A 22396-nucleotide genomic window follows, 5' to 3' on the forward strand; every position below is an offset into this window, starting at 1 on the left:
TTATGAAAATTTTACCTTGGCATACGAACTTTACCTTGGCACGCAAACTTTTTTCGTACACGGAGCTGCCTCAATGAGTGATGTGTCATTCGCGAACGAGCCCGTACTTCTAACAACAAAATGGCAGCCGACTGTTTTTGTCCTCAATTCCCCGCCAACAGTCTACCGGTTAAAGCCACATGATTGGTCAAGAACGCAGCAGTGAGAAAAATGTTTTATAGCATCTAAAATATCCAAAACATGCAGGCTGATATTTTTAGTCAAATAAAAAACATCAATAAAAATGAGTTAGTGTCCCAAAACTACTTCAAAATGACCCCGGAAATTGTGTTTCAGAAGGTCCCGCCCCCTTGTTCGTGATGTCACGCCAGGACGTCTTCTCCTTGCTCTAGAATCAAAACAATGTCTTCAGATTTGGAGAAGATGCTTTCGTGTTACTCATCCAGTTATGAATATGATTCAAATAGTTCTGAAGAGGAAAGCATAAATGCTTGCAATCGATTAAAGAAGTCCTTCCATGTCATTTTCAGGCATCTGGACTGCAATGTAGCATCCCAGAAAATGCAGAAGATGGCGCCCAAGCTCCGTTGGAAATGGGCTGGTTTGTCTGCTGGAAATTTGTATCAACTAGTATCAAATAATAGTCTTGGTGCAACACAATGATTTTCCATCGCGTTATTCATGTGTTTTCCTTCTAATTTTGCCATCAACACGAAATTTTCAGACCAAACAAAGTAGCCAAAATGCATCGTGTGTCGCTTTCTCGGTCAGGGGCGTTCCTGACGTGACGTCACGCCAGGAAACTCGTCACCAACTCAAAAACAAGACTTCCTGAATATTCAGCGTGAGTCTTAAAACGTAAAATATAGCTATATGCGGTGGAATCTTTGTGAAATACGCTCAGTAGAAGTCATTTGAAGTGATTTTACAAATTATGGTGTCGGTTGTCCTTTAAAGCTGGCAGAAATATGATTGAGTACCATTGATCTGAACTGAAATTTAGAAGAAAAACAAGAAAAATAACGAGAAGGGATCCCAAAAGTTTTGTTTGTCTTTCCTCCTACATAAGCACATGTCGAAAATAATTGCAAAGTCATCGCAAGACTGACCGGTGGAACCATCAATCAAATTTCCTCGTATAAATATGTGTTTGTCCTTGAGAAAGTAAGCAAAACATAAATCAGGGTGCATTTGACAAATTACATTAAACAAAGTCATCAGGACAAAAAGGTCAAAGGTAGCAAACAAAACCAGGAATAATACATGACAAGATGAAACAAACGAGACAGGGTGAAACAAACATTGACCTGACACCGAATGGCTTTGCCGGGAGTCCTTTTAACCGCCACTGATTAAAAGGACCAACACCTGTACAACTTCAGTTGGGGCCCTCCAGTGCCACCCGTTGATCGCAAACCGAAATGTGACTATCATATTCAGCATGTGTACAGAAAACTTTTTTCCCCTCCCAAAATGTCAACTTTTAGACCAATTTTTAAGTTATTGCGTTTATTTTTTTCAGTTGTTACAGGTATGACATAAAAATGCTTAATTTATGCTTAAGATTTTACATGGGTCATGATGAGTTCCAGTGTGCTGACCTCACTGGATTTTAAGACAAGAATAAATCTGTCACATGTTGAGGTGTACACACACAGGATATCCAAAAATATGTCATAGCAAAATACTCACCGGCAGTAAATCTGTGCGAAGATTACAACTGGGGCAGGAAAGGCTCTTGCTCGTTGGAACCCGCCCATACATGCACATCGGACCACACATGCACACACACAACAATTTGAAAACTTGAATTAGAAAACAAAATAAACGAATACAAATTCTAACACAACAAATATATTCCATGTATACATTACAGACATGTAGTTTATACATGGACTTTTTCGACACTTTTTCAGCATGAGAGCTACTTTTAAAATGAAGTGAAAGTGATCTGTTATATTTATATCTAAATATATCGAGGAATCTTGCAATTTACGTTGATGTATAACCGCATATGTTGCACAACATAATGATGAACTGTGCATTTTTTTTTTTGCTGTTACCTGAGTTCAATCTGATAACTGGCAGACGAGACAAACGCACTTTGAAAACGTCATCGTGAAAAAAGTCCTCCCCCCATTCCGTATGAATGTTATACTTTTTTTTCTTCTAACTTGGTCCAGTTTCCCCACTCGATTTTATACCCTATCTTACATTGAAGAGGGGGAAAATTAGCCACTTTGCGTGGTTTGGGGACGCACAGTATACCTGATAATGAGATGTCATCTGATTAGTTGTCCGGTGATTCAATCTAGTATAGTGATGGCTGATAGGCTAACGTCTAGTCCCCCCCACAACAGGTTTATTTGTATAGCGTCAATCCATGACAATGTCACATCACCTTATCATGCGATCTATCTATAATATAAATACATTTAATTTCTAAGCGCCTTTCAAAACTCTTAAGAAAACAAGCGAAAAATTAGGATGGCACTAACGACTAGCTTGTTAACTTTGCGTTGTTTGAGCTGCAAAGTGTACCTAATAATGAGATGTCATCTGATTGGTTGTCAGGTGTATCAATCTAGTATAGGTATGGCTGATAGGCTAACGTCGTTTTTTTCCCAAAAACAATCATGTGTATTTTCATAGCGTCAATTCATGACAATGTCACATCACCTTGTCATGCGATCTACCTATAATAATATTAATAATACATTCAATTTTCAAGCGGTTTTCAAAACTCTCAAGAAAACAAGCGAAAAATTAAGGATGTAACTAACGACTACCTTGTTAACTTTGCGTTGTTTGTCCACGCAGTGTACCTAATAATGAAATGTAATCTGATTGGCTGTCCGGAGTATCAATCAAGTACAGGGACGGCTGAGAGGCAGACGTCTACTTTTTTCCCCAAAACACCTCATGGCGTCATGTATGGCGTCAATTCCTGACAATGTCAAATCACCTTATCATGCGATCGACCAATCATAATAATACATTTTATTTCTAAGCGCCTTTAAAGTTCTCAAAGACAATTTACAGTGACGTGATAAGATGTTTTTTTTTGCGGGTCGCAGTTGGAGCGATTCGCGCCAGCTTTACTCAACCCGGAAGTAACACAAACTCACGCTACTAAAGTGAGTGTACCTTGGAGATCGCGATTGACGTATTAAGCACCCCTGGTGTAGTGGTACACTTGCCTGAAAATACGACAAATACTGTACAACAAATCCACTGAGAATGTACTGCTGGGTGGGAATTTTATGGACCTTGAACCTTCAACCTTACAAAACCGTGTGGCACAAATGCACACCGGCGGCTCGTGGTGTGGTGTACGATACGTAACAGATAGCACATTTCCTGACGTCTTTCGCCACAGTCGTTCTTTTTAAAACCATTCAAAAACAAATGAAAGCAGACAGCCTGCAGTTGCGTGACAAGGGCAGAGATAAGGCCAGATCTTGAACCTGATCGCCCAACATATGAACAAGCTAGTGGAACGTCACATGACATGTCATCATTGACTTGTTTCTACAAGAGACCGTGTAATGTAAATAGAGTCACTATGTCAGCTTTTTAAACACACGTCATGTTCCACTATTCATCAACTCCACCATTGTATATACGTGTTTGAAGTGGTTCAGCTCTGCTACGTCTCACAACGGACACCAAAATGGCAAAACAAGTACATCAATCAGAACCAGCAGATATTCCAAAAGCGACCAACCAGTCGTAAACCCCAAACGAGAGTCTTGTATGTCCCTGCGACCCCGAAGAAAAGCTTGTATTTTTCCACTCGCCACAGGCGGAGGGGTTGTGTTCGCAAACGACAGGCAGATTCTGTTTGGGGCATTCGTGGAATGTCTGGCATCCTCTGGCGTTTTTTGCCACTGCCTGCCCGCCGGTACTCCGATGTCACGGCCCCAAACATACGCAGGAGAGCAGATGTACATCACAGGCTGTAGGATAAAACAATTTGGACTCATTGTTTGACTCCGTATTTGAAATGTACACATTAAATCAACACTGGAATTCAATGAGCGCACGGACGCCCAGAAACGATCGTTTTAGGATCGTTTGGCGACATCTCCTGGAAAGTGTGGTGTACTGCAACAACAAATGGCTTCACGATTTTACAATACATTGATTTTCGATGACCGCCTACGCCTTTACAAATCATTAAAATTCACGTCATTCACTGCATGTATTAAAACGCGATCGCTTGTTTGAATAATGCATTTCACAAGCCACTAAGTGCAATCTAAATGTCAAGAAACGTTGATAATGGGATTCACATTTAGCTTAACTTCTACACTTGTATTTTTTCGCAGTGTGGATTCCGTGGCACCATGCTGACTCTTACAGGACAGTTTTGGTACTACAATAGACTTCTGCGTTGAAGGTTTACGTTCAGCGAATTATTTTTAATTACCGTAATCAGTGTGCGTTACAAAGTTGAAACACACGAACTTAAATTTAAATGCGTTAAGCAAATATAATACAATTCTCGTCATTCACTGCATATATGAAAAAAATATCTCTTGTTTGGATATTGTTTCTCACAAGCCATGAAGTGCAATCTAAATGACAAGAAACGTTGATTAAAGCATTGGTATTTAGCATCACTTCTACTTCCGGGTTGAGTGAACGCTGGCGCGTCTGGCTGCCGCTGCTCACCCGCAGAAGAACATTTTTGTTCTTGTCCGGTGACTGTAAGTTGTCCTTGAGAGTTTTGAAAGGCGTTTATAAATCAAATGCATTGTTATTATTATTAGCAGTACTGTATAATTTTCGCAATGTAGATTCCCCGTGGCACCATGCTGCCTCTTACAGGACAGTTTTGGTACTGCAATTGACATCCGCTTTGAAGGCTTGCCTTCAGTGAATCATTTTTAATGAATTGAACTGCCATTTTTTTAATCAAATTTGAATGCATGTTAAGCAAATATCACGGGATGAAAATGGCCTTGATGAACCGAAAGCTCCCGTTGGTCAAAGCCGTGCGAATCTGTTCAAACTGTTGCTGACCATTAATCAGTAACACTGCTCTTAACAATGTGGTGTCATCGTTGACAACTCGATTACAGTGTCGCTAGGTGATTACGTCAGAAGGGGGCGTCAAGGACCAAACGAGACAGTGACTGGGCATTGGAAGTAAAATAATAAACAATTTTATACAACAGTAATTTCCATCCTAACAAATAAAAGGAATTATATCACACAAAGAAAACAAACCCTCAATTTACAGTAGAACATTTTAATTGGGTGTTTTAGATGCTATAAAACGTTTTTCTGATGTCAGTTAAGAAACAAAAAAAATGGTGTCGGTTGTCCTTTAAGTACTCAGTCCTGCTCGAGTATTTTATCTGTCAGTCCTGAAGTATATGAAATATGTTATTTCACTTTTATTAATCTTCCAAATTGACGACGGCACCACTGTAACATAGACACTAACAGAAGCTAGTCATGGCATGTCTTTTTAACGGTCCGCAAACAGCTACAGTAGTAAACACCTCTCAGACGCACACCCACACACAACCTCATGCCAAGTTTACCTCTGAAGTTGGATTTCATTGGCCAGACCATAGATAACAAAAGACCACATGCTCATGTTGACTTACCTTCAAATTTCAGGCGGGATTTGAGTTACAGTAGTCGGAGTGAATCCACACTTCTCATGAGTAGTTTAACACTGGAAACTTGTCTTCACACGTTTCCTGGAAGAATTCTGAATGAGATTTAAAATGGGAAAGAAACAACATTCACTTTTTCAGCTTATCAGTCTTTTGAAGAGAGGAAAGGAGCAGAGACGCACAGAAAGTGGTGAGTTGTCTTTCTGTTTTGTATGTGAACTTTGATTTGAATTCAAACCATAACGGTTAGTGTGTAAAAGGGAATTCAAGTCATAACTTGTCCTGAATGGATTTAGAAATACAGTAAGGTATTGTATATGCATGTGTGTGTGTGTATGTGTCTTGAATCACTTAAAACAATTTTTTAAAATTAAAATAAATAAAAATTTCGCACCTTATAATGTGTTGTGCCTTATACAGTGATACCTCGGTTTACGAACCCCTTGGCTTACGAACTTTTCGGTTTACGAACGCTAAATTTATGACAATTTTACCTTGGCATACGAACTATGCACACGGATACACACGGAGAGCCACAATGAGTGATGTCGTTGGCGAACGAGCCCGTTCTCCTAACAAGAAAATGGCAGCCGACTGTTTTTGTCCTCTATTCCTCGCCCCCAGTCTTTGGTTAAAGCCACGTGATTGGTCAAGAATGCAGCAGTGAAGGGAGGTGGTTTCAACATTAAAGAGACAGGCAGACGACAGAGAGAGAGTGGGAAGATGGATAGGGAACAGTGAAATTTGGACTCGTTTCAACTTTGATATTTCAAAAGCAGAGTGTAGACTGCAAGGTTAAAATATCCGATCAATCAGGCTCCACAAATAACCCGCACAAGCCATCTGTACACTTGATGCAAAAAGCTATCAACCCAGCTAAACAGAACACAATTGATGAGGAAAAAGGTAAAATTATCGCAGAGAAAGCACCTACAAGGGATCATTCCTCAAGATGGTGAAAGAAGAAGTTTACGTTCCTCATCAATGTGTTTAATGCTAAACAAACCGGTCACTCCATTCCATCAAGCCATCAACGACCATCACAAAGGTCAATAAAACGACTTTATTATACAGTACAGTTTAATTATTTAATTATAATACAATAGCACATTTATTATACCTAAAATAAGGTGTATTTTGTGTGGTTTTAAGGCTTTAAAAATTAGAAGGTAAAAAATTATGTTTTATGGAGACCTGGGAACAGATTATTCTCATTTTAATGGTTTCCTATGGGAAATTAATTTTTGGGATAAACACCTTTCGCCTTACACACTCTGTCTGGGAACCAATTAAGTTCGTAAGCCAAGGTATGACTGTATTTGGAAAAACTTATATTTATTTCTATATTATATTTGGAAAACTTTTTTCATTCATTGAATGTGCGCCTTATAGTCCGGTGCGCCTTATACAGTAAAGTCTCGTTATATCGATATTCAAGGGAGTCCGAAAAAATATCGATATAACCGGGACTATCGATATATCCGACCCTGTTTGCATGCAATTTTCTCCGTGCGTGCATAGAAATAGTATCGATATAACCGGGACTATCGATATATCCGATATCGATATAACGAGACTTTACTGTATATGGAAGATGTTTGAAAATACACCATTCGCTGGGCGGTGTTGTCATTAATAAAAATATGTTAACTGACAGTCAAATTAAAATGATTCTTTTTCTGTTTTATGGGAATTTTTGCCACCACTGTTTGGATTCATTTTGTATCGAATCCTAGTTGTGTTCTGAAGAGTACCAATGGAATAGCAATTCAACATTGTTATTATTAATTGAGGACAGACAGGAAATGCCAGTCGTTCAACTGCAGGCGCTTGTAGTGTTGTGTCAACAAAGATGAAGTCATGGTTTTCCCAGACCGGCCCGGCAGGGTAGGGCGATGGGAACAAGACGGAAAATGAGAGTCAGAAAGAAGGAAAAGAAAAAAAAAAAACAATAATCCATAATGCCTGATTTTAGGTCAAGGTGCGATTTGTGAATTTTATGCATTATGATCCTCAAGTCAACTGGTCAAAGTTTGGCCATTCCTGAATGACTGCCATTATCGTGTCCGTCTATTTTCCTGCTACGTTTTTTTTATTGAACTTTTTGTTGATTTTTTTTTTTAGCAGTTACAAAACGAAAAACATGGTCACCTATTGAACTCATTCACTGCCATTCCTGAATTTATTTGAGAATTGAAAATATGACGCGGAGCGCCATTCCCGAATTTGTTCGGATTTTGGTTTTACTTGCGGGGGTCCCCCATGTGACTGTAAAGTGTACTTGAGAGTTGTGAAAGGCGCTTATAAATTGAATGTATTATTATTATTACTGTATCTATTAGCTAGCTAGCGAGCTAGCCTTCTATCTAATTGAGTTACTTCTGGGTTGAGTGAACGCTGGCGCGTTTGGCTGCCGCTGCTCACATTATTATTATTATTATTATTATTATTATTCTACTTCTTTCGCCAGCGTTCACTCAACCTGGAAGTAACTCAAATAGATAAAAAGCTAGCTAACTCGCTAATAATAATAATAATAATAATAATAATAATAATAATAATAATAATAATAATAATTACATAAATAAAGCGATGGTGAATCGTTGTGTGTCGCAGCCAATTGAGGTAACACACATAAAGAAGGTGTAAGTTGAAACAAATTCCCAGCGGACAAATCAGCCCATTTCCAATGGAGCTTGTGCGCCATCTTGTGCATTTTCTGGGCGCTACCATTGGAGTCCAGACGGCTCGAATTGATACGCAAGGACTTCTTTAATCGATTGCAAACATTTATGTTTTCCTCTACAGAACTATTTGAGTCATATTCATAACTGGATGAGTAACAAGAAAGCATCTTCTCCGAATCTGAACTCTCGGAAAACCATTGTTTTGATTCCGGAGCAAGGCAGTGTGTGACCAATAGTGACATCACAAACAAGGGGGCGGGACTTTCTGAATCTGCCCAGTGTTTTGGCTATTTTAGATGCTATAAAACGTTTTTCTGATGTCAGTTAGAAAACATTAAAAAAAATGCTGTCGCTTGTCCTTTAAATGCTCTTTTCTTATCGTGATAAAGAATAATGTCTATTCAGGAGGCCGTTTCAAACTTGAAAAGAGACTCGTGATGAAATCTCCCCTTTGTGTTTATGTACCACTACGCATCACAAGGCTGTGCTGTTCTACTGTGTTCCATAGCCTGCAGCCAACGAGCTGCGTCACTCTAGCCTTGGTGAGAATGAGTTCAGGAGATGGTTGCAGTGAGAAAATCTTGCAAAAGACAATATTAAAAACAGCAGCTTGTATTCTTTTCTTCAAGGGATCCTTGTGTGGCCTGGAATGACAGGTGATGTGTGTAATATTGGTACAGAAGTCTCTTTCTCAGGAATTAGCGTCATCAAATCCTTGTGTAAACGGTTACATATTCTCAAAGATGGTCGACCTTAGTCTTGAGGGATGACAAATGAGGGAGTCAAATTGCACATAAGCCTTCAAGTGTTAATCGTCATGAGTACTTCCTGTGTTGTTGTCAAAGGTTTCTTACGTGGACTCGTGTTTGCGCGATGCAGCACAGTTCACAGTGTGTGTGTGTGTGTGTGTGTGTGTGTGTGTGTGCATGTGTGAAGCTTTCGGGGTGGAATCTGCATGACCTCAATATGACATATGAATTGGATTGGATTTACCTTTATTAGTCTCACAGCGGAGAAATGTACATTTCACAGCAGCAAAGTCATGAAAGGAAGACGAAAGGAATGAAAGAAGTAGAACAACAAATCTAAGTGTGTAGTAAATTTTTGTTGGACTGAATCATATCATACGTTATGTCTACACACACACACACACACACACACACACACACACACACACACACACACACACACACACACACACACACACACACACACACACACACACACACACACACACACACACACACACACACGCACACGCGTTCCTGTTTCAATGGTTTTGGGAGGTCCAGATAACTCCAGATAAGGAGTGAGGACCACCGTTGCTGATCAGTTTAGAGAAGAACTAGTGTTATATTTGAACACTAAATGGCACCCCATTTCTCACTTCAACTCCTTTAAAAACGAAACAATAAAAAGTGATCTTGAAACTGAAATAACAGCAGGAGTGAGGTTTCTGAATCATCTCCTACTATACATTCAAAGTCCTCACCCCTGTGGTGAATTTGGTGAAAATGTCGTTTTACTTTTTGTGGTCTGAACATTTTCCTCTCATTAACCACACACACACACATAAACACACACAGTGAGTAAAAAGTGTGTGTATTCAAGTGAAATGAAAACACACACCAAAAAAAATCATTTTGGGTGAATTTGTGAGGACCTCTCTGAAACTTTAACAGATGCATATATAGATCCTCTAGAACAGGGGTGTCAAAGTCATTTTTTGCCGCGGGCCACATTGAAGTTATGGTTTCCTCTCGAGGGCCGTTATGAATTTGGGGAACCCATTAGAATGTTTAAATCCCTCCAAATATTACATATCGAGCACACAGCAAATTAATGAATAACTCGTTTTCAAATCTGAAGTCAAGAATAATGACTTTTATTGTGGTGGACATCCAAAAATATGACATTTTGGCTCAGATTTTAGCAATCATCATGGAATTTCATAAGCTTGATTTGCTTTCGCGGGCCGAAAAAAATGACGTGGCGGGCCGGATTTGGCCCGCGGGCCTTGACTTTGACACCTGTGCTCCAGAAGCCTTTAGAATGAAAAACTTGTGAGGACCGGCCAAAAGGTCCTCAAAAATGTCCTCACTACATACGGTATAAAATGTTAGTGGTCCTCACAAGACTAGTCAGACACACACACACACACACACACACACACACACACACACACACGCACACACACACACACGCACACACACACCGTTCGTGAATGAACCGGCTCTACGAAGTGAACGACCGGATCTGGCACTTAATAGGGAGCCACTAATAGGAGCGACACATCACTCATTGTGGCGTCCGTGTGTATCCCGAAAAATAGTTTGTATGCCAAGGTAAAATTGTCATACATTTAACGTTTGTAAACCAAAAAGTTCGTAAATCAAAGGGTTCGTAAACCGAGATATCACTCTATTTCGTTTGTTATCACTGATGGTAATGATCCACATTGGTCTACATTTACAAACAGGTGACCAGAGACTAATCTGCGCTAGTGTCTGGGGAGAAAAAAAATGCTATTATAGAGAGGAACAATTGCTGAAATAAGCATCTTGAGAGAGAATGACATCGACTCTCCTACTATGTACACATTCCTCTTTTTAAGCAAAGTCCCGAAAGGTTGAATCATAAAAACAAGAAGCTTCGGGTATATCAACAAGAGGAACATCCCCCGGGGGAACATTACATAGACTTTAGGGCAGGAAGTTCTCATATTTACAATCCCTTAAAATAGCCTCGTCACCCGTCACTCTTGGTATATCGGTGTCTTGTCCAAAGTAGGGCGGTGCGGGGTGGGGGTGTAGACGTTCTCACACATGTCACACGCCAATGATACAAACAACAAGAGAACCGGGGAGAGTTGGGGTAGAGGTCTCAGGAATGAAAAGGAGGTGGGAACAACTTGAAAGAGAGGGAGAGAAAATAATGATTAAGATAAAAGCAAAGGGCTATAAGGTGATATGGTAGAAGGGTTCCGGACATTGGTTGGGAACAAGAAAAAGGGCACAGATGGAAGGAAGCACTCAGCGGTATAGTATAGGTGAGCTAACTTGGGACAGAGTGTCTATGAAACTGCTCTCAAGTCACCCCCACCCCCATTGACTCTGAAACCCATGAACAAGGGTTACGCAACATTATGCTAACATGTCTAAAGGACAACCGACACCATTTTTGTGTTTCCTAACTGATATCAGAAAAACGTTTTATAGCATCTAAAATATCCAAAACACGCAGGCTGATATTTTTAGTCAAATGCAAAACACCAATAAAAATGACTTAAAGTGTCCCATAACTACAGTGAGACCTCAACTTACAAACACCTTATCTTACAAACTTTTCGTCTTAAGAACCTCTAATTTATGAAAATGAAACCTTATAATAAGCACTATTTTCATAATACACACCCACCACGGCTGGCGGAGTGATCTTCGGCGGAAGCACACGACCGAACAGCGCTCCAGCCGGCGCTACTTTGCACACCCCCTCTCATTGAATGCACACGTCGATCGCCTACTTGGCGCTTTTTGCTGATAATTTTACGATGATGGGACCGAAAAAAAAAAAACCACCACAGGCTCGTGTTCAGCCCAAGAAGACACAAAATAAAATCGCCGTCGCTGAGAAGAAGGAGATGATTGAAAAACACGAACGAGGTGTGCGTTTGTGTGATTTAGTGGCCGAGCACGGCTATGCTAAGTCAACCATTGCTCCCATTCTCCGGAAGCCATCAAAGGTGCGTCTGTTGCAAAAGGTGTTTCCGTGCTCTCAAAGCGACGGTCTCGGGCAATTGAAGAAGTTGAAAAAAATTTATTTTACAGCAGTTTATTTCTTTAATTACAGTCCTCATGTAATGTGCCTCTCTTTGTGACTTTATGATACAATGCAGTGTATTTCTTTCTTGATGAGTAACAAGAATCAGCCCGTTTCCACAGGCTGATTAATTCCTTACACGGAGCTTTGTCGCCCTCTTCTGCCTTTTTTTGGTCCTACACGAAGTTTTCAGACCAAAGTACAGCAAAATGCATTGACGTGATGGAAGGACTGCTACAATGTGTCCTTTTTTCGGTCAGGGGCATTCCTTTAGTGACGTAGGGTGATGACTCGTCACCAACTCAAAAACAAGACTTCTGAATATTCAGCCTGAGTCTTAAAACGTAAAACATAGCTATATGCGGTGGAATCTTTGTAAAATACGCTCAGTAGAAGTCATTTGAAGCCATTTTACAAATTATGGACACAACTTGCCCGGAGACGTCGGTTGTCCTTTAAACATACATTCCATACAAAATATAGCACTGAATCCACAAATTTACCTTACAAACGTCCGCTCTGAACGTATATCGTTCGTAAGTTGGGGAGCGTCTGTACCAAACTTTGCAAATCACTGAAATAACACATCGCAACTGGCATTGTGTAATAGTGTGCAGATTTTCAACCTGTCCCACGTAAATCCGCTTCAAATCCTAGCCGCGACAGTTCCAGACGCATAGGCGCACTGCGCTGACGCTTTGACCAAGCACATTTGTTTGAAGACTGGATTTTATGTGGGCTGTTTTGTGTACTGAATGGTAATATTCATCGAGAATATTGGAAGGCCATCCAGTATAAAAACGGCACTGATAACCTAGTGACCCAGTTCTTGGTGGTTGCAAGTCATGGGGAGGGCAGTTTTTAACTGTTGTTGGATCAAAAACTCGTGTTGGAAATAAATAACCCAGTGTTTGTCCCTTTATACTCAGAACTGAGTTAACTATTTTGCCCAATTTTGAGACCTTAGCTCGAAAAAATTGTTAATAACATGTAAAAATAAAAAAAAATCATACCATGGCCAAAATGTCACCCAGCTTACTTTCGATATAATTTACCTGGTTTATCTACCAGGTGCGCTGGAGGCTATTACAGCAGTCTCTGTCGAATACTCAACAACTATTGACGACTCACTTAAAGGACAACCGACGTCAGTTTTTTGTTTCCTAACTGACACCAGAAAAAACGTTTCATAGCATCTAAAATACCCAAAACACGCAGTATGATATTTTTAGTCAAATGCAAAACACCAATAAAAATGACTTAAAGTGTCCAAAATCTGCAAAAAAATGAACCCGGAAGTGGCCAGTTTCAGAAGGTCCCGCCCCCTCGTTCGTGGTGTCACCCCAAGACATCTTGCCTTCCTCTATTTCCTACCAGGGGCGGGAAATAGAGGACAAAAAAAAGTTGGCTCCCATTTCCGGCTCCTTGTTGGGATCCGGCTCTAAGAACCGGCTCGTTCGCGAACAACACATTACTATTCTGGAATAATAATAATAATAATAATAATAATAATAATAATAATAATAATAATAATAATAATACATTTCATTTCCAAGCGCCTTTCAAAACTCTCAAGGTCACTTTACAGTCACAGGAAAAGTTTTTCTGTGGGTGAGCAACGGCAGCCACACGCGCCAGCGTTCACACAACCTGGAAGTAACTCAAATAGATAGGAAGCTAGATTGATAGCTAATAGATAGCTCACACAGTAGTTAGCTAGCTAGATAGACCGCCAGCCAGCTAGACCGTTAATAGCTAGATACCCAGCCAGCCAGCTAAACCGCTAATAGCTAGCTAGCTAGATAGCTTATCAGCCAGCTAGACCGCTAATAGCTAGCGAATAGCTAATAAATAGATAACTAACTTGTAACTGGCGGGTATCTTGTCATCGGTTGCCATGACAAGATACCCGCCAGTTACATAACTAACTACTAACAGATAGCAAATCGATCGCTTGATAGCTAGCGAATAGATAGCTAGCTAGATAGCCAGCAGATAGCGGTCAGCCAACTAGACCGCTAATAGTACCCGCAAAAATGTTCGTATGTACCGTAACATCGTATGTTAATAAGCGGGGGAGCGTCTGTATCTTGTAGTATTTTTGTACACGTGTATTTTGTGTATTTTTCTCGAGTCGCATTGGCTCATTATTGCACATCTACTGAGTGTAGTCAAATGATTCAGTCAACATGTTTTGCCAGATAGAAGTTAAATAGCCATTTTGATTACAAACAAACAAATACATAAAACAATACATCTTCCCTCTTATAACCCCTTGAAGACACTCGTGTTCATGTTGTCCTACTTCAAACTGGGTCAAGCAAAAGCAGGCTATTTTCACACAGACAACAACAAAGCAAAGCTTTTGCTGTTTTACTCTTCTTTGCTTTTCGCCTCACGTGCTGCTGCTGCAGGGCTGCACGTTGTCATCAGTCATGAGAGCCACTTCGGCATGGGAAACAATTATGCATACTTTTCTACACCCATCCCACTCCCCCCTTAAAAACAACACAAAAAAAAAGACATGGGAACAAATTAAAGTGGTTACAGTACATCCCCCTAGCGCGCTGTGAAAAAAAATACAGTGAGACCTCAACTTACGAACTTAATTGGTTCCCAGACAGAGTGTGTAAGGCGAAAAGTGTGTATCTCAAAAAAAAAAAAAAATCCCATAGGAAACCATTAAAATGGGAATAATCCGTTCCCGGGTTTCCATAAAATATACTTTTCAACTAAATAAGCCTTAAAACTACACACAACATACCTTATTCTATGTATAATAAATGTGCTATTGTATTGTAATGAAAGAAATACACTGGATTGTATCATAAAGTCACTTTATTTACATTTGTGATGGTCATTGATGGCTTAATGGAATGGCGTTGGAGGTCAAAGGGAATTGCTGTTTGGAAAGAGAGGCGCATTACATGACGAATGTAAGTAAAGAAATAAACTGTGCTGTAAAATAAAGTTTTATTGACCTTTTTGATGGTCGTTGATGGCTTATGGAAGGAGAGTCACCTTCCATAAGGACTGTTGGTAACTTAACCTCTGGTGCTGTTCGGTCGTGTGATTCCGCCGAAGATCACTCTGCCAGCCGTGGTGGGTGTGTATTATGAAAATAGTGCTTATTATAAGGTTTAATTTTCATAAATTTGACGTTTGTAAGACAAAAAGTTTGTAAGGTGTTTGTAAGTTGAGGTCTCACTGTAGCTACCGTTAGCGATAATAATAAGATCAGAACATTGGGATTGTTGAGCCAGAAATGCAACTACGTGAAGGTCATCCATCCATCCATCCGTCAAGCAAAATGAGGAGGAGGACATCGGCTTCAAAAAGCTCCATGGGAACGGTTTCCCCGGATATATCAACAGACAGAAGCTGCTATCGCGGCGCACGCATACGTTCTAATCAGAAGTGAGGTGGCAGACATGCCTTAGCTCAAGGCTCTTAGCATCATTGACATATTTATATTCAGGGTGGTTGGTGCGTCAATGTTACTGAGCTGTCGACATATGACTACTTTGAACTACTTCAATAAATACTCTCTGCTTTTTAGAGTTTTTTTTGTGCAACACATTTTTTAAATAAAAAATATAAATAGAAAATGTGTGTAAAGCAAAAAGTTTGTCTGCCAAACATTCATTTCCCATAAGATAACATTAAAGATGACAATAATCCGTTCCCAGGTCCCCATAATACATAATTTTCGACAAAATAAGCCTTAAAACTACACAAAATATACCTTATTTTATGTATAATAAATGTGCTATTGTATTGTAGTTAAAGAAGTAAACTGTACTTTATAATAAAGTCGTTTTATTTACCTTTGTGATGGTCGTTGATGGCTTGATGGAATGGAGTGGGAGGAGGAGGGAGGGAGTTACTGTTTGGAAGGAGAGTCACCTTCCATAAGGACTGTCCCCCGCTAGCTGCTTTTCATTAATCCAAATCAACAGAAGTTTTTCAAGCTCTTCTTTTGCCTGAGACCATTGCTTAGACAACACAGAAACACCCTTAGCCACACATAGCAATGTTCGACTTAGCATACTGGTACTTGGACGCTAAGTCACACAAACGCATACCTCGTTTGTGTTTTTCGATTATCTCCTTCTTCTGCTTAACCGTATGTTTTGTGTGTATCCTCTTCGGCTTAACACTAGCTCGTGGTGGGGTCTTTTTCGGTCTCATAGGAGCGAAAGTACTCCACTCGATAGCAAACCACATCTGCACTCAAAGGAAGGAAGTGTGGAAAATTAGTCCGCCAGCCACCGTGGCGCTCCGTGTGGTTTGGTTCGTCCGCCAAAAACTAGTTTGTATGCCAAGATTAAATCCTCGCAAATTTTAATGTTTGTAAGGCAAAAATTTTATGAGCCAAAGCGTTCGTAAGCCAAGGTATCACTGTATGTATCTATAGACAGGTAACATCCGATTTACGACTGGCGCGACTTACGACCACCCATCCTAACGACCACGACCTCCAGACCCTATTTTAAAAAAAATGTACGCCTGGCACCGCAACATGCTAGCAGGCCGGTAACGCGTACAACAATTTTGGCCAGCTAGCCAACATCTCACTCTCGCACAGCAATCGACCGTGCGATGGCACCAAAAGGGGGAATTTGTGTGTCATTTAGCCTCCGAGTCTCTATTCAACATGTTGAATGGATTTCGACTTACAACCATTTTGACTTACGACTGTTTAATTTACAACAGATTCTTTTCTTACAGACAGTGTATTTTAGGTGTTCAATTTCCTGTTTACAATACACTGTTTGGAAGAAAAGAATCTGTTTTAAAGGACAACCGACATCGCTGGACAAGTTGTGTGCATAATTTGTAAAATGGCTTCAAATGACTTCTACTGAGTGTATTTTACAAAGATTCCACCGCATATAGCTATATTTTACGTTATAAGGCTGGCACTGAATATTCCGGAAGTCTTGTTTTTGAGTTGGTGACGAGTCCGTAGGTGACGTCACTGAAGGAACGCCCCTGACCGAAAAAAGGACACATTGTAGCAGTCCTTCCATCACGTCAATGCTTGTTTGGTCTGAAAACCTCGTGTTGCACCAGAAAGAGCCAGAAGAGGGCGTCCAAGCTCCATGTAAGGAATTCATCAGCCTGTGGAAACGGGCTGATTAATTCCTCACAGGAGGTTGGACGCCACTTTCTGCCTCTTTTTGGGTGAGACATTTCCCCCCAATGTTGCCTCAAAACGGCACAAAATAAATTGATTGCAAACATGTATGCTTTCCTCTTCAGAACTATTTGAATCATATTCATAACTGGAGGTGTAACAAGAAAGCATATTCTCCGAATCTGAAGCCATTGTTTTGATTCTCCAGCAAGGCAAGACGTCTTGGTTACCAGTATTTTGTATCTATATACAGTAAAGTCTCGTTATATTGATATTCAAGGGAGTCCGAAAAAATATCGATATAACCGGGACTATCGATATATCCGAACCTGTTTGCATGTAATTTTCTCCGTGCGTGCATAGAAATAGTATCGATATAACCGGGACTATCGATATATCCGATATCGATATAACGAGACTTTACTGTATATTTATCTCTACTGCTTAAAATTGAATAACTGTCCGTGTCTTTGTGTTGTCATATTATTTATTTAGTTTTTTGTTGTTGTTTTGACTTCAATATGGCGCCGCGAGAGTTGCTGCCCTGACAGCATCTACTGTATTTTGTTTTTCTACTTCTTCCTTTCCTTTCCTCTTCCTTCCATAACTTTGCTGCTGTGAAATGTAAATTTCTCCACTGCGAGACTAATAAAGGTGAATCTAATCCAATCAAATTTCTCCCCGCCGCTCAAGTTTTCTTAATGAGATTTTGGATGGACTTCTACTAGAACTTGAAGTGAAGTCATTTGGAGGTTAATATTTAGGAGCAAAATTTCTGACAAGCCCTGAATTGCTTGTGCTGCGTCATAAATTCTAATGATGTAAACATACCTAATTGGAAGCGTCTTGACTCATTATAGTATGGCTGGATATATTTTATAACTGTGTTAAAATTAAAATGGTGCAGTGGAACAAAACACATGCATCGTTTCAATGTTCGTTTCACCAAACGTACGTTGTGTTGTTGGAATGATTACATCAACATAAGACATTAATCCAGACCACTTTGTGTCATTTTAATTCATTCCATTTTCATTCAAGCAGAATATTCTCTTGTGTTTTAAAATGGTGATTAAAAATGTAACCTTACGATGGTTAAAGGACAACCGACGCCTCCGGACAAGTTGTGTCCAAAATTTGTAAAATCACTTCAAATGACTTCTACTGAGCGCATTTTACAGAGATTCCACCACAAATAGCTATATTTTACGTTTTAAGGCTTCAGGAAGTCTTGTTTAAGAGTTGATGACGAGTCCTCACCCTACGTCACTGAAGGAACGCCCCTGACCGAGAAAGCGACACACAATGCAGTTTGCGGTACTTCGTTTGGTCTGAAAACCTCGTGTTGATGGCGAAATTAGAAGGAAAACACATAAATAACGCGATGGTGAATCATTGTGTGTTGCACCAAGACTACTATTTGATACAAGTTGACGAAAATTCCCAGCAGATAAATCAGCTCATTTCCAACGGAGCTTGGGCGCCATCTTCTGCATTTTCTGGGTGCTACATTGCTGTCATTGACAGCTCGAATTGATATGGGAGGACTCAAAGTCAAGGCCCGCGGGCCAAATCCGGCCCGCCACATCATTTTTTTTCGGCCCGCGAAAGCAAATCAAACTTGTTAAATTCCATGATGATTGCTAAAATCTGAGGCAAAATTTCATATTTTTGGATGTCAACCACAATAAAAGTCATTATTCTTGACTTCAGATTTGAAAACGAGTTATTCATTAATTTGCTGTGTGCTCTATATGTAATATTTGAAGGGATTTAAACATTCTAATGGGTTCCCCAAATTCATAACGACCCTCGAGAGGAAACCATAACTTCAATGTGGCCCGCGGCAAAAAATGACTTTGACAGCCCTGTTTTAATCGATTGCAAACATGTATGCTTTCCTCTTCAGAACTATTTGAATCATATTTGTTTTGATTCTCGAGCAAGGCAAGACGTCTTGGCGTGACGTCACTAACTGGGGGGGGGACTTTCTGAAAATGCCCAATTTGCAGCTCAATTTTTTGCAGATTTTGAACACTTTAAGTCATTTTTATTGGTGTTTTGCATTTGACTAAAAATATCATGTGTTTTGGGTATTTTAGATGCTATAAAACGTTTTTCTGATGTCAGTTAGAAAACAAAAAAATGCTGTTGGTTGTCCTTTAAAGAGTTATTCCTGGCTTATGTCTTAAGCATGTTGAGTTATGTTAAAAATAAAAAACAAAAAAAACAAAAAAAAACTTGACATGTTCTGGATTTTCCTATTCTTTTGCCAAGAGCCTCCACACCAACGCGAGTTGCGATTAGTAACAACAGCGGATTGATGTAATTTCCGCTGCGTTAAGCATGTGACTGTGGAAGCACTTAAGAGTGGAAAAGAAAGGAAGAAAAAAAAGGTCAAGACCTTATATTACCTTGATTTATCGATGAAAAGGTTTCTTCAGCCGTCATCTGTACAAATTTGAAGGTGTCGGACGTTTCGCTTCTTATCCAAGAGGCTTCGTCAGTGAAATAGTCTTGCTGGTAGTTTCGGCCATATATATTTATATATCCCTACTGTCCAGATGTGTCGGTGCCAGACTCTGCTATGATAGGTCCCTGCTCTCATGTTGGGGGGAGCAGAGGACTACTCCCTGTGGCACCACTGATTACTTCTATTGTCCTGACTGACGACTGGCCTGATTGCCCCATTGGCCCTGGTAATACCTCATCAGCATAATTTTCTTTTTTTTTCTTTTTCTTCTTCTTTTTCATTGTAGTTTTCTTCTTTTTCTTATTGTCCTATTTCTTCTTCTTCTTCTTTTTCTTCTTCTTTTTCCTCTTCTGCTTCTTCTTCTTTTTCTTCTTCTTCTTTTCATGTTATTTTTCTACTTTTTCTTCTTGTCCTATTTCTTCTTCTTCTTCTTCTTCTTCTTTTTCTTCTTCTTTTCCTTTTTCTTCTCGTCCTATTTCTTTTCTTATTTTTCTTCTTCTTCTTTTCATTTTATTTTTCTTCTTTTTCTTCTTGTCCTATTTCTTCTTCTTCTTCTTCTTTTTCCTTTTCTTTTTCATTTTATTCTTCTTTTTCTTGTCCTATTTCTTTTTCTTCTTCTTCTTCTTTTTCTTCTTGTCCTTCTATTCTTTTTCTCATTTTTCTTCTTCTTCTCCTTTTTCTTCTTCTTATTCTTTTTCCTTTTCTTTTTCTTCTTCTTTTGCCTTTTATTTTTCTTCTTTTTTGTCTTGTCCTATTTCTTTTTCTTATTGCTCTTCTTCTGCTTCTTTTTCTTCCTCTTCTTCTTTCCTTTTCTTTTTCTTCTTGTCCTTCTCTTTCTTCTTCTTGTCCCTCTTCTTCTTTTTCTTCCCCCTCTCCTTCTCATGTTTCTTCTTCCTCTCTTCTTCTTCTTATTATTATTATCATCATCATTATTATTATTATTTATCCATTTAATTTAGATAATCAAAGTTAACAGTAAGAATAGTTCAATTAATCTTTCAGTTCGGTTCTTTTTTTTTTTGCCCCCAATATTCTCATTTTAAAGACATGAAGTTCCAGTATTGCATTGCGTATAGTTACCAAAGGTTTTTTTTTTTTTTTTTTTTTTTTTGTATAAAGCATCAGCCGTACGAATGAACTTTGACTTTGTCGTAACATCCGAAGATGTTTTACATAAGCCTCCAAGCAATGTTGTTGTAAGCTGAGAGTATTTCCTGCTTCTCCATCAGTGGTGTATCCGCTACTCAGCTCACAGAACACCGAGACAATAGAACAGATGGAGGAAGAACACTGTCCATGCATGCATCTGGCTTTAATGTATTGATGAGCCATTTTTAGCACATCTCCCGCTGACATAAAGGGGGGTCCAAAAACAACATTGAAGGCAAGCTTCTGTTCCGTCCTCCACAACCAGAACACGACTTCAAGTCTCAAAACACATTTCTAACAATAAGCAGCAAGCATCAAGAAGCTCAGATGGAACCTTTTTTTCAACGCCTGACTGCTCGCATTGTACTTGTGTGGATATCTGCAGCTGTCATGTTGCACTAGAACATGCTTGTAGACATATTGAGTGGAAAACTCCGGATGTTCTCAACTCGGCGGTAAATTAATGTGTTCACTCGGGCTTCCTTAATAATAACAACAGGATATGAAGATCATGCGTCACCCATTTCCCCATTTTGCTACATTCTCTGTCTTTGGCAGGTGTTTGGACATAGCTGCAAGGATGACACATATTGTTTACCTTTAGGAACATGCACATATTTTACTAAAACACCTACTATGAAGTGTTGATGTAAAGTGGATCCAGGATAAACAGAATCCATTACAGAAGACTGGTGAGACTCTGGCTATTATCATTGTGGATCTGTCGCGGCTTGGAATTGAAGCGGATTTACGTGGGATAGGATATCTCTTTTCGTCAATGGAGGCTACAGCTTTGTGTTTTCTTGTAATATTTAGCTTGTAGCAGACGTGCACATTTCACCCTGACGACCTTGATCCATTGGTGAAAAAGACGCTTTGATTCTCTCCTGTTTCATTTAGAACTGCTACATACAACAAAGAGAGTGCAGAAAGTGCTGGAGATTGAATGATTGTGCCTTTTGTGCTTTGTCATATTATTTATTTATTTATTTATGTTTGGATAATAATAATAATAATAATAATAATAATAATAATAATAATTGCAAATTTCCCCATTGTGGGACGAATAAAGGTATTCTGATTTCCTGAATAATAATAATAATAATAATAATAATAATAATAATAATAATAATAATAATAATAAAAGAAAAGAAAGCACGGCAACTTCACTCAGATATTATCAAGAGGAAACTACATCATTGACCATCACAAAGGTAAATAAATTGACTTTATTATACAGTACAGTTTATTTCTTTAATTACAATACAATAGCACATTTATTATACGTAAAATAAGGTATATTTTGTGTAGTTTTAGGTCTTATTTAGTAGAAAAGTATGTTTTCTGGGGACCTGGGAATGAATTATTGTCATTTTAATGGTTCCTTATGGGAAATAAATGTTTGGAAGATGAACTTTTTGCCTTACATACACTTTCTGGGAACCAATTAAGTTTGTAAGTTGAGGTATCACTGTACTTTAAATGAAACAAAATC

General features: G+C 39.2%; 1 protein-coding gene across 1 annotated transcript in view; it reads left to right on the forward strand.

Annotated features, from left to right (window-relative positions):
• The first annotated feature begins 5648 nt into the window (after nucleotides 1–5648).
• The window catches only part of neurl1b (neuralized E3 ubiquitin protein ligase 1B), a 50824-nt gene continuing 34076 nt past the window's right edge, over nucleotides 5649–22396 (forward strand). The window contains exon 1 of the mRNA XM_089019827.1: nucleotides 5649–5823. Coding sequence (XP_088875953.1) covers nucleotides 5733–5823 — 91 coding nt within the window. The 5' untranslated portion in view covers nucleotides 5649–5732. The remainder of the gene's footprint in view (nucleotides 5824–22396) is intronic.

The sequence above is a fragment of the Hippocampus bargibanti genome, linkage group LG02 (assembly GCF_051943395.1).
Source record: "Hippocampus bargibanti isolate YZ-2025 linkage group LG02, ASM5194339v1, whole genome shotgun sequence".
NCBI lineage: Eukaryota > Metazoa > Chordata > Actinopteri > Syngnathiformes > Syngnathidae > Hippocampus > Hippocampus bargibanti.